Source organism: Salmo salar, chromosome ssa16 (assembly GCF_905237065.1).
Source record: "Salmo salar chromosome ssa16, Ssal_v3.1, whole genome shotgun sequence".
Taxonomy (NCBI): Eukaryota; Metazoa; Chordata; class Actinopteri; order Salmoniformes; family Salmonidae; genus Salmo; species Salmo salar.
In genome coordinates, this window is record NC_059457.1 from 83,240,973 (window position 1) to 83,254,492 (window position 13,520).

The 13,520-nt window shown below is 42.7% G+C and overlaps 1 protein-coding gene across 1 annotated transcript; it reads right to left on the reverse strand.

Moving 5' to 3' along the window:
- Positions 1-231: 231 nt before the first annotated feature.
- LOC106574676 (heat shock factor 2-binding protein) lies at positions 232-10,633 on the reverse strand. Its single transcript, XM_045696819.1, has 8 exons — positions 10,339-10,633; positions 8,038-8,185; positions 7,783-7,886; positions 6,233-6,382; positions 4,976-5,120; positions 4,368-4,485; positions 1,717-1,820; positions 232-1,271 (listed from the first exon to the last, which is right to left on the reverse strand). Exons 1-8 carry the CDS (start codon positions 10,480-10,482, stop codon positions 1,012-1,014), a joined length of 1,173 nt encoding a protein of 390 aa, XP_045552775.1. The 5' UTR covers positions 10,483-10,633; the 3' UTR covers positions 232-1,011.
- Between the last annotated feature and the right edge of the window lie 2,887 nt (positions 10,634-13,520).

Here is a 13,520-nt window from a genome sequence, read left to right on the forward strand (position 1 = left end):
TGCCGAGTCAGCTTACTCAGTGTCACCCCCCTCAGACACTGAAAGGCTTATCCACTTTAGGTGGCTCCTAATGACCAGGCCAATCTCTACGTCATAATCTGTTTATCTGGGAGTCGGAGGCTCAGTTGGTAGAGCATGGTGCTTGCAGCACCAGGGTTGTGGGTTCGATTCCCACGGGGGACCAGTATGAAAATGTATGCATGTACTGTAAGTGGCTGTGGATAAGAGCGTCTGCTAAATGACTGACAGTTAGGGAGTCACGTGTGAGGTGGTCCAGGATATGGTGGTGGGAGAACAGGACAGTCAGACAAATTCATACACACAAACCGCTCCTAACCTGGTAAAAATAGGCTACATATCAGATATAAATGAATGTTCATTTGGAAAAGTTTGGAATAACATTTTATTGTCTGTAACAATGGTAGAACACAACACACAACACACCATTGTTACTTGACCTCAAGGTATTTGACCTAATGAAATAAGGCCATGAGGCTGAAATGGTATTAGCTGGTATTAGGTCAACAGGCTAACAGGTAGAAACAGATCCAACTCACCTGACAACAGTAGATAAATATTTGAAACAAACAGACTGCTTCTCTTTAATATGGCAAGCAAAAGTCATCCTTGCTTTGGACTATGTCAACAAGTTTTAATTTGAGCTATTTGTTGAGTTTGTTGACATACACAATTTTGTAGTTCTAATGTATGTTCTATGTATGGGTTCTGAATGTGTTATGGAGCCCTTAGCTACACTTATGGAGTTCTACTGGTCCGGAACATCTGCTGTGGTGGGATAGGAACCAACCTGACTAAGTCCCTGAACCCGGGGGAAAAGCGAGAAAGGGACACCATGGAACCAACCTCTTCCACATTGCACCATGGGAGCTCTCCTCAGTAGAGCTCTCTCTAATCAGAGAAATGTTTACTCTACAGTAGGAAAGCATCATCATCATCACGTGAGTGGGATGTGTCGCTAGTGCTGTGTGTTTAACTTTGGGTTGGATGTATTTATACATGTACTTGGTCAGAGGAGGAGGTGCTGTGGGGGTCCAGGAAGGAGGCGCGGAGGGAGCCCAGGTCATCCAGTGTCTCCTGGGCCGTCTGCCTCAGGGCCGGGTGGCGGCTGGAGGTGGCCAGCGTGCGTATGCGCTCCAGTGGGAGAAGGGGGTCGTCCAGCAGCAACCCGGGCCCCACCAGGGCCACCGCCTCCTCCAACAGCACTGACTGGAGCAGCCGCAGGGCGTGGAGGCATACCTCAGAGTCCCCGTCTCAGGAAGGGAAGAGGGGTCGGGAGAGGGGAGGACAGGAGAGAGCAAAAAGAGAGAGATAGAAGAAAACAGAGAGGGCGAGGGAAGAGAGGAGGGGCAGAATCAGACAGAAGCAGAGTGAGAGGAAGGGAAAAGAGAGAGAGAGAAAGAGAGAAAGAGAGAGGGAGAGAAAGAGAGAGGGAGAGCGAAAGAGAGAGATACAGTCTTAATCCTCCTAACTGACCACAACACGAGCCCTTCTTTGCTGATCTGAGTTAAACACACTGATGCCAGCTCTCTGACCTCTGATTCAGGCTCTCTCTTTCGGACACACACTGGACTCTTGAACGATTAGCCCCATTGTGGGTTATAAGAGATCCAAATTAACAAACAAATGCTTTTGAATGCACACATTTTATAACGCCACATACAAAGCCCACAAGCCCACCCCTCACTCCCCTCTTACCCTCCAAAAGGGTCCAGATGAGAGAGAGAAGTCCTGGAAACTCCCTGATATACTTCAATCCACTTACACTGATACTGACATTATACAGAGCCATCAGCATCAACCTGTAACACAGAGAAACTACAATAACCACCATCATTCATCCACCTGCAGAGAAACTACAATAACCATCATCATTCATCCACCTGCAGAGAAACTACAATAACCATCATCATTCATCCACCTGCAGAGAAACTACAATAACCATCATCATTCATCCACCTGCAGAGAAACTACAATAACCATCATCATTCATCCACCTGCAGAGAAACTACAATAACCATCATCATTCATCCACCTGCAGAGAAACTACAATAACCATCATCATTCATCCACCTGCAGATAAACTACAATAACCACCATCATTCATCCACTTGCAGATAAACTACAATAACCATCATCATTCATCCACCTGCAGAGAAACTACAATAACCATCATCATTCATCCACCTGCAGAGAAACTACAATAACCATCATCATTCATCCACCTGCAGAGAAACTACAATAACCATCATCATTCATCCACCTGCAGATAAACTACAATAACCATCATCATTCATCCACTTGCAGATAAACTACAATGGCCATCCACATCCACCTGCAGAGAAACTACAATAACCATCATCATTCATCCACCTGCAGAGAAACTACAATAACCATCATCATTCATCCACCTGCAGAGAAACTACAATAACCATCATCATTCATCCACCAGATAAACTACAATAACCATCATCATTCATCCACTTGCAGATAAACTACAATGGCCATCCACATCCACCTGCAGAGAAACTACAATAACCATCATCATTCATCCACCTGCAGATAAACTACAATAACCACCATCATTCATCCACTTGCAGATAAACTACAATAACCATCATCATTCATCCACCTGCAGAGAAACTACAATAACCATCATCATTCATCCACCTGCAGAGAAACTACAATAACCATCATCATTCATCCACCTGCAGAGAAACTACAATAACCATCATCATTCATCCACCAGATAAACTACAATAACCATCATCATTCATCCACTTGCAGATAAACTACAATGGCCATCCACATCCACCTGCAGAGAAACTACAATAACCATCATCATTCATCCACCTGCAGAGAAACTACAATAACCATCATCATTCATCCACCTGCAGATAAACTACAATAACCATCATCATTCATCCACCTGCAGAGAAACTACAATAACCACCATCATTCATCCACCTGCAGAGAAACTACAATAACCATCATCATTCATCCACCTGCAGATAAACTACAATAATCATCATCATTCACCCACCTGCAGATAAACTACAATAACCATCATCATTCATCCACCTGCAGAGAAACTACAATAACCATCATCATTCATCCACCTGCAGAGAAACTACAATAACCATCATCATTCATCCACCTGCAGAGAAACTACAATAACCATCATCATTCATCCACCTGCAGATAAACTACAATAATCATCATCATTCACCCACCTGCAGATAAACTACAATAACCATCATCATTCATCCACCTGCAGAGAAACTACAATAACCATCATCATTCATCCACCTGCAGAGAAACTACAATAACCATCATCATTCATCCACCTGCAGAGAAACTACAATAACCATCATCATTCATCCACCTGCAGAGAAACTACAATAACCATCATCATTCATCCACCTGCAGATAAACTACAATAACCATCATCATTCATCCACCTGCAGATAAACTACAATAACCATCATCATTCATCCACCTGCAGAGAAACTACAATAACCATCATCATTCATCCACCTGCAGAGAAACTACAATAACCATCATCATTCATCCACCTGCAGATAAACTACAATAACCATCATCATTCATCCACCTGCAGAGAAACTACAATAACCATCATCATTCATCCACCTGCAGATAAACTACAATAACCATCATCATTCATCCACCTGCAGAGAAACTACAATAACCATCATCATTCATCCACCTGCAGAGAAACTACAATAACCATCATCATTCATCCACCTGCAGAGAAACTACAATAACCATCATCATTCATCCACCTGCAGAGAAACTACAATAATCATCATCATTCACCCACCTGCAGAGAAACTACAATAACCATCATCATTCATCCACCTGCAGAGAAACTACAATAACCATCATCATTCATCCACCTGCAGAGAAACTACAATAACCATCATCATTCATCCACCTGCAGATAAACTACAATAACCATCATCATTCATCCACCTGCAGATAAACTACAATAACCATCATCATTCATCCACCTGCAGAGAAACTACAATAACCATCATCATTCATCCACCTGCAGAGAAACTACAATAACCATCATCATTCATCCACCTGCAGATAAACTACAATAACCATCATCATTCATCCACCTGCAGAGAAACTACAATAACCATCATCATTCATCCACCTGCATTGAAACTACAATGCCTAGTTCATTTATTACTGTAGGTATCATTTGATCTGGATTCAGATGGCTGTGTGTATTGATGTTGGGTCGGCCAACATAACTGCTGAGGAGACCGTGTGTGTGTATGATTATTAATGTGAGTGATTTAGAAGTCCTCCAGTCTTACACTTTGAGTTTGGGGAAGACCCCAGGCTTCAGGAGCTCCAGCAGCTGCATCAGAGTCTCCAGGAGGACGTGGGCGGAGCTGGACAGGTAGTCCCGCCCACACGTCACCGCCGCCACGTCTGAGTGGACAATCAAACAGCAGAGAGGTCACCGATTGGAGAGCTAAAGATGTTAACGCTGAGCAGGGTGTGCCATTTATTATAAACTGGGTGGTTCCAGCCCTGAATGCTGATTGGCTGACAGCTGTGGTATATCAGACCATATACTACGGGTATGACAAAACGTTTATTTTTACTGCTCTAATTACGTTGATAACCAGTTTATGATAGCAATAAGGCACCTCGGAGGTTTGTGGTATATGGCCAATATACCACGGCTAAGAGCTGTGTCCAGGCACTCGTAAGAACAGCCCTTACCTGTGGTATATTAGCCATATACCACACCCCCTCATGCCTTATTGCTTAATTATATGATGCAAAATATGTTATATAACACAGCATAGACTGGAATAACTCACAGTGAGATGGTGTAATTATAAACTGTGGTTATCAAAATACATTCAATAGACAGTTTGGATGGCATGCCATGGTGGCATAGCCGCACACTCACTGGTGACGACTCCGGCCAGCGCCAGAACAAACTGGTGCTCATGGGAGTTGGAGTCTTGCTGCTCGGCCTTGGCCTCCCCATCCAGAGACTTGACAAAGCTCTCCAGGGTCTGGCCCGCCACGCTCAGGAAGGACTGCAGCTTACCCTACAATCAGAGTCATGAGGCAGGGTCAGAGGTGGCCAGAGGGAGAGGGGAGGAATTAAGGAGGGGAACAAGGAGGGTGATGGAACAGGATAAAGGCAAAGAGAACCAGGACATGGACTGTAGTTCAAAGAGAACCAGGACATGGACTGTAGTTCAAAGAGAACCAGGACATGGACTGGAGTTCAAAGAGAACCAGGACATGGACTGGAGTTCAAAGAGAACCAGGACATGGACTGGAGTTCAAAGAGAACCAGGACATGGACTGTAGTTCAAAGAGAACCAGGACATGGACTGTAGTTCAAAGAGAACCAGGACATGGACTGGAGTTCAAAGAGAACCAGGACATGGACTGTAGTTCAAAGAGAACCAGGACATGGACTGGAGTTCAAAGAGAACCAGGACATGGACTGGAGTTCAAAGAGAACCAGGACATGGACTGTAGTTCAAAGAGAACCAGGACATGGACTGGAGTTCAAAGAGAACCAGGACATGGACTGGAGTTCAAAGAGAACCAGGACATGGACTGTAGTTCAAAGAGAACCAGGACATGGACTGGAGTTCAAAGAGAACCAGGACATGGACTGGAGTTCAAAGAGAACCAGGACATGGACTGGAGTTCAAAGAGAACCAGGACATGGACTGGAGTTCAAAGAGAACCAGGACATGGACTGTAGTGGAAAGGATCAGAGGCAGAGGAATAGGTTCAGATGAGTGCTGACCCCTAAAACAAGTTTTTTTTTTAACATTTTTATTTCACCTTTATTTAACCAGGTAGGCCAGTTGAGAACAAGTTCTCATTTACTACTGTGACCTGGCCAAGATAAAGCAAAGCAGTGCGACAAAAACAACACAGAGTTGCACATAAACAAACGTACAGTCAATAACACAAATGAAAGAAAAATAGAACCGTCTATGTAAATTGACCCCTAGGTCATTGATACTTCTGTCAGCGCAATACAGTAAACATTCCACCAAGTCTATTAAAGGGTGTGATGAAGCCACTGTCATCATGTTATAGCTATCCAGTCCTCTCAGATCTCCACAGGTGTGTAAGGGGTTGGTTTGGAATTGGGTGAAAGGTTTTGTACGGTCTGTGGATGAATGCCTCTTACATCGGCCAGGATGTCTTTGACTGCCTCCTCCTTACTGGAGGTGCTCCACAGCAGGGTGCAGGAGGCAGCCCCCAGCCCAGTACAGAACTCAGCCTGCTGCTGCAGCTGTTCCCGACTCTCCCATAGCTGCTCCCTCAGAACCAGCTTCTCCTGCAGGGGCATGCAGCAGATAGGTTAACACTCAGACACACACACACTTACACTCAGACACACACACACTTACACTCAGACACACACACTTACACTCAGACACACACACACTTACACTCAGACACACACACACTTACACTCATACACACACACTTACACTCAGACACACACACACACTTACACTCAGACACACACACACTTACACTCATACACACACACTTACACTCAGACACACACACACTTACACTCAGACACACACACACTTACACTCATACACACACACTTACACTCAGACACACACACACTTACACTCATACACACACACTTACACTCAGACACACTTACACTCAGACACACACACTTACACTCAGACACACACACACTTACACGCATACACACACACACACACTTACACTCATACACACACACTTACACTCAGACACACACACACTTACACGCATACACACACACACTTACACTCATACACACACACACTTACACTCAGACACACACACACACTTACACGCATACACACTTACACTCATACACACACACTTACACGCATACACACACTTACACTCATACACACACACTTACACTCAGACACACACACACTTACACTCATACACACACCCACTTACACGCATACACACACACACTTAAACTTATACACACACACTTACACTCAGACACACACACACTTACACGCATACACACACACACTTACACTCATACACACACACTTACACTCAGACACACACACACTTACACGCATACACACACCCACTTACACGCACACACACTTACACTCACACACTTACACGCATACACACACACACACACACTCATACACACACACTTACACTCAGACACACACACACTTACCTACGCATACACACACACACTTACACGCACACACACTTACACACATACACACACTTACACTCAGACACACACACACTTACACTCATACAAGTGAGGCCTTAAGACATACTCTGACACACACAATGTTACCTAGGGAACAGGTTACCCTATCCATAGACTCAACACACGTTTAGTTAATATCGCTCGATCTCTCACCTCCCTCTCTTTAATATCCCTCCATCTCTCACCTCTCTCTCTTTAATATCCCTCCATCTCTCACCTCTCTCTCTTTAATATCCCTCCATCTCTCACCTCCCTCTCTTTAATATCCCTCCATCTCTCACCTCTCTCTCTTTAATATCCCTCCATCTCTCACCTCTCTCTCTTTAATATCCCTCCATCTCTCACCTCTCTCTCTTTAATATCCCTCCATCTCTCACCTCTCTCTCTTTAATATCCCTCCATCTCTCACCTCTCTCTCTTTAATATCCCTCCATCTCTCACCTCTCTCTCTTTAATATCCTTCCATCTCTCACCTCTCTCTCTATCTGACACTCGTTCTGCGCTGCGTCCAGACGAGAGCGGAGGTGCAGACACTCCTGTCTCAGTTGCTCCTGCTCCTGACCAAGGCGATCCTTCACTACACACACACACACACACACACACACACACACACGCACAATTTCCCTTTCACTGTTTAGGCTGTTTCCCAATACCAACATTCATGTTATTCATTATCTGCCCACTTGTATGATAACAACCGGCGTAGAGCCATTTTAAGGGCAGCTTACTTGTCTCTGCAGCACGGGCTTTCTGCAGCATCTCAATCAGGTCTCCATTCACTACTTTGGGTAAGAACTCTCGGAGCTGCATGACCTCTGTAGTCAATCTCTCCAAGTCTCTTTTTCTGATTTGGACTAAGCCATCTCGGCTGTCAACCTAGAACAGAAAATCAATAGCCAGTCATGTGGATACATTTTGTTACAGCTTTACTTGATTTTTGCAAGGTGTGGCTTATTTTTGCCAATGTGCCAGGCAAATACACAACCGTTCAAAAGTTTGGGGTCACTTAGAAATGTCCTTGTTTTTGTTTTGTCCATTAAAATAACATCAAATTGATCAGAAATACAGTGCAGACATTGTTAATTAAGGCCAGCATCCCTGAGCAGCATCTTCACTGTTGACGTTGAGACTGGTGTTTTGTACTATTTAATTATGCTGCCAGTTGAGGACTTGTGAGGCATCTGTTTCTCAAACTAGACACTCTAATGTACTTGTCCTCTTGCTCAGTTGTGCACCGGGGCCTACCACTCTTTATTTTCTGGTTAGAGCCAGTTTGCGCTGTTCTGTGAAGGGAGTAGTACACAGTGTTGTACGACATCTTCAGTTTCTTGGCAATTTCTCGCATGGAATAGCCTTTGTTTCTCAGAACATGAATAGACTGACGAGTTTCAGAAGAAAGTACATGGTTTCTAGCTATTTTGAGCCTGTAATCGAACCCACAAATGCTGATGCTCCAGATACTCAACTAGTTTAAAGGCCAGTTTTATTGCAGTCAACCGTTTTCAGCTGTGCTAACATAATTGCAAAAGGGTTTTCTAATGATCAATTAGCCTTTTAAAATTATAAACTTGGATTAGCTAACACAACGTGCCATTGAAACACAGGAGTGATGGTTGCTGATAATGGGCCTATGTACACCTATGTAGATATTCCATTTTAAAAAATCTGCCGTTTCCTGCTACAATAGTCATTTTTAACATCAACAATGTCTACACTGTATTTATGATCAATTATATATTATTTTAATGGACAAAAAAAATGTGCTTTTCTTTCAAAAACAAGGACATTTCTAAGTGACCTCAAACCTTTGAACGGTAGTGTATGTGTATGCAGTAGTCATATCTGTAGTCTCCCTAGGCAAAAAGGGTGCCTTCACAATGTGAACAATGCTCCTAGTGCTGTTGCCCTAGGTCTGGGATTTCCTGAAACTATCATCTGTAACATTAGATGGTGTCCAGTAGTCATATCTGTAATATTAGGTGGTATGCTATAGTCATAGTTGTAATATTAGGTGGTATGCAGTAGTCATAGCTGTAATATGTGGTATGCTGTAGTCATATCTGTAATATTAGATGGTGTCCAGTAGTCATATCTGTAATATTAGGTGGTATGCTATAGTCATAGTTGTAATATTAGGTGGTATGCAGTAGTCATAGCTGTAATATGTGGTATGCTGTAGTCATATCTGTAATATTAGGTGGTATGCTGTAGTCATATCTGTAATATTAGATGGTGTCCAGTAGTCATATCTGTAATATTAGGTGGTATGCTATAGTCATAGTTGTAATATTAGGTGGTATGCAGTAGTCATAGCTGTAATATGTGGTATGCTGTAGTCATAGCTGTAATATTAGATGGTGTGCAGTAGTCATAGCTGTAATATTAGGTGGTATGCAGTAGTCATAGCTGTAATATTAGATGGTGTGCAGTTGTCATAGCTGAAATATTAGATGGTATGCAGTAGTCATAGCTGTAATATTACATGGTATGCAGTAGTCATAGCTGTAATATGTGGTATGCTGTAGTCATAACTGTAATATTAGGTTTTCATTTAAGAGTCCCTATATGCATACAGTTCACTAGAAGCAGACCATCTTTGCTAGCTCTGTAATAGTTATTGCAGTTCTGGCATCTAGTGGACAAATCTGAAAATTACAATGTACATTTCAAGACAAGGACGGACAGAACGTTCAGGTAAATGATCTCTTCACACGACAAATAACGGGCTCGATCCTGACCAGACCGAAATAGTAACCTAATCCAACATTACTCGACCTACAAGTCTAGCTGACAGTGACTCTTCAACTTTGTTTGCTGAGATGGTTGTTACAAAGAGAGAACCTACTTGTGAATAAGTAGTAACTTCATCTTCATGTAAGTACCTGTGTGTTCGTGTCTGGTTAGCTCTTGTTAGCTAGCTAGTTACAGTAGCAAGCGTAGCTAGCAAACGTGCAGCTTCATGGAAGCTAATTTGCGAGCTCAATATTTTTGTTTTACTATAGTGATAGTCCAAAATATTAAATAAATACCTTTCCTTTCTTGCACAAAGCCAACATTTTTGTGTCTATTGCTTGAGTCATTAATTCCTCGGAGGTTTGCTTTGAGATTAGTTTAGTGCACTTGCCACTAGTGATGAGCATTGCGGGTCTTTTCGGTGAGCAGAGCAGGCTCATTTGGCTCCGTTCAGGTAAAAGAGTCGGCTCATTTGGCTCCGTTCAGGAAAAAGAGTCGGCTCATTTGGCTCCGTTCAGGTAAAAGAGTCGGCTCATTTGGCTCCGTTCAGGTAAAAGAGTCGGCTCATTTGGCTCCGTTCAGGTAAAAGAGACGGCTCATTGGGCTCCCAAATGGCTCCTCGTTCAAAATGCTTAAAAATATATATAGAACCAAGGAAAACGTGCAAATCTCCAATGTAAATCACAAAAAGTAGGCTACCATTATGTCAGATCGTGATATGCGCGTTCAAATGCATTTTTACCTGGATAAATTATTCAGTTCTTTTTAAAGCACTGCACATTTTAGGGTGGACCAGAATGACCCGCTCTCCACACTATTTATTGTTTCTGAAGTGAGAATTCACCCGCTTTAGATAATTTAGTAACTTATTTGCAGGTAATCGTTGTTTTGAAAAAAAAAACGTTGTATGTAAATCACCAAAAAGATCATTTAAAAAAGAGCCGTTCGTTAGCGAACGACTCATCACTAGTACTGTAGGAAGAATAGATATAATTTTATCTCAGGAATAAGTCGATAATTAACCAATGCTCTGTCTTATTTATATACACGAAACTGTGAAATGTGTTGGTCTGATTGACCAAATCTTTTGGGTTATATTCAAACTATAATGTTTCTTGCTCAGGGGTTTATTGGGGGAATGTTGAATTACTGCAGCATAATTTCCAATAATCATATGTAATCTCAATGCCACCGCACTTTTTCACTGGGACACCAGTATCTTTTGTAAAGATACGACCCCACCCCCCCAAACATCTTCCTGCAGCAATGACCCCTGGGCCCTCAGTGGCCCTGACCTACATCACGTCACTTTTGACCTTTCTAGCTTCCAGTGGGCTAGCTACAGTATACAGTGATCAGTTTCAAGAGTTCCTCTGTCATGTACTAAAAATCTACAGTACTCGCTGTATATTTGACCCAGGGGCGAAAATCTGATATCAACTTTGGAGGGGACAATTATATGAAATTTTCTCAAGAGCAATTCCTGAGGGGGACACCAAAAGTAGTGCTGTAACACATAGCCTACATTGTAATATGGTAAATGTATATTGAGGAACCAAAGAAATAAGGTGTTTGCCGTACTCCTAACTACCGGTACCCAAAACTACACAACTAATCACAACAGCAATACCATTGCCTTTAACAAATCTTAGTTCAGTCACCAGTTTAAGTTGAGAGTGGGGGTATCCATGGCATTTTCCAATTATGTTCCTATTTTACAAGTAAAAAAAATTGAGAACCTTTCATAATGTTGCCAAACAAAGACTCAACAAACTTACCTGAGACTCCCTGTCTCTGCCAGTCTGTCCCTGCATATCTGTCCCCAACTCTGCTGTCTGTGTGCCATCTGTTGCCTGCTCTGCCTAATGACATCATTGTGAAACATTTCTATTAGAATTTCATTTCTTTCTTATGAACATTTTATCAACTAGTCTTTGAGATATTAGGCTACTAGGGTTCTTACTTTGCGTTTTGGTGTACTGAAAAATACTCTGATGTCCGTCTTTTATTTTTCTGCCATTTTTCTACCTGGCTGGCTGGCTACACACACACACAGTGTGTAGGTTATATACAGTAGGAGATGGGCTTCTATCATCTTATCTTTTATCATTCTATTTGGGCTTCGATCTAAAAGTTAGCTAGAAAATGTGAAACGGATTAAAATTACGAGTTGACAGCTGAATGAGTTCACCATTTACACAACATATGCTGCAACCTTTTGTAATTTTAATAGTTTGTTTCATATTGGCTGGCTTCCAACAATAACTGAATTTGCAAAGCTAGCGAGCACCAATTCCGTTTCAGTGGTGTTACCCGGGTTAAATAAAGGTGAAATAAAATAAATAAATAAAAGTTCCCTTGCGACAATTTAGCTTTTGCAACGAGACCATTATATATATTTAAGACAATGGTAGAAGAGAGTGTAGTTCTGTTCAGTTTGGACTTCAGTTTATCGCTAACCTTATCACAGGGACTTTGAAGTACTAACTTACATCATCTGCATGCTGATCTTGGAATAAATTGACGATAGCAAAGATTCCATCTTTGACGAGGCCACATAAATGGAATAGGTACTAGCTAGCTTAATAGTTAATATTTGCGCGCTAGCTCTGCATATTCAGCTAGTGTGTGTGCGCGATTGACTGGATTAACCTCACATCAGTTACGTTCATTGAGTGCCTTTCAGACAGTAGATACGACCCCTCTGTTACCTTGCCAACTAAGGAACTGGCAGTGGATCAAACCATTGTGAGGCAAAGGGTGGGGGGGTCGCAATCTTTTGAAACTTAAAAACGCGCTATTAAGTGTCTATAATCAGCACAATTGCTTTCATTGCGTATTATTAATATTATTTAAATTACATAGTTATGTTTCAGTAATATATTGGGGTGGACAAATCATATTTTTCCCAGGATGGGGGGGGGGGGGGTCGTGTCCCCCCTGGGATTTCCGCCCCTGATTTGACCCATCTCTCATGGTTCAAATGTTTCAATTCTCTCAGGTCGTGCAGTTGTTAAAGTGTACGAACGCAGTGCGGCGGCTGGACCTCCTAAACAAGAACTTGTCGTATGTCCGAGACCAGCCCCTCACGCCTCATGGAGGGGGCAGTGCCTCCGCTGACCGGGCGTCCACTGGTTCTACAGAGGGATACCCGGTCATGTTTTTGAGGATTGTGGTCGACTGAGTGGTAGCTGCGGATGGAGAAACTACCACGTCATGTTCATTAGAACAGATACTGACTGTTGAATGACAGCCTTTCATCAGCCCAATACACACACACCTTATCTTTTAAGCTAGTCCTTCAGTGGTAGTGATGTCCGGGTGGATTCTACAGTTAACTAAAGTGTCCTGCTCCCTGACAGAGGGAAAGGTGCAGAAGGCTGTGCAGTACGGTGGTGGGGATACCGACATCAATGACGAGATGCAGGTCTTCCAGACCCCAGAACCTGTAAAGGTGCTGCATCTCTCCTCTAGCATG

Excerpts from the sequence above, each read along its gene's own strand:
- LOC106574676 (XM_045696819.1), bottom strand. The coding sequence starts at position 10,482 with ATGAGCCTGCTCTGCTCACCGAAAAGACCCGCAATGCTCATCACTAGT. Across the intron at positions 7,887-8,037 it reads AGCCCGTGCTGCAGAGACAA|TGAAGGATCGCCTTGGTCAG; the intron begins GTAAGCTGCCCT and ends GTGTGTGTGTAG. Across the intron at positions 5,121-6,232 it reads TCAAAGACATCCTGGCCGAT|GGTAAGCTGCAGTCCTTCCT; the intron begins GTAAGAGGCATT and ends CTCTGATTGTAG.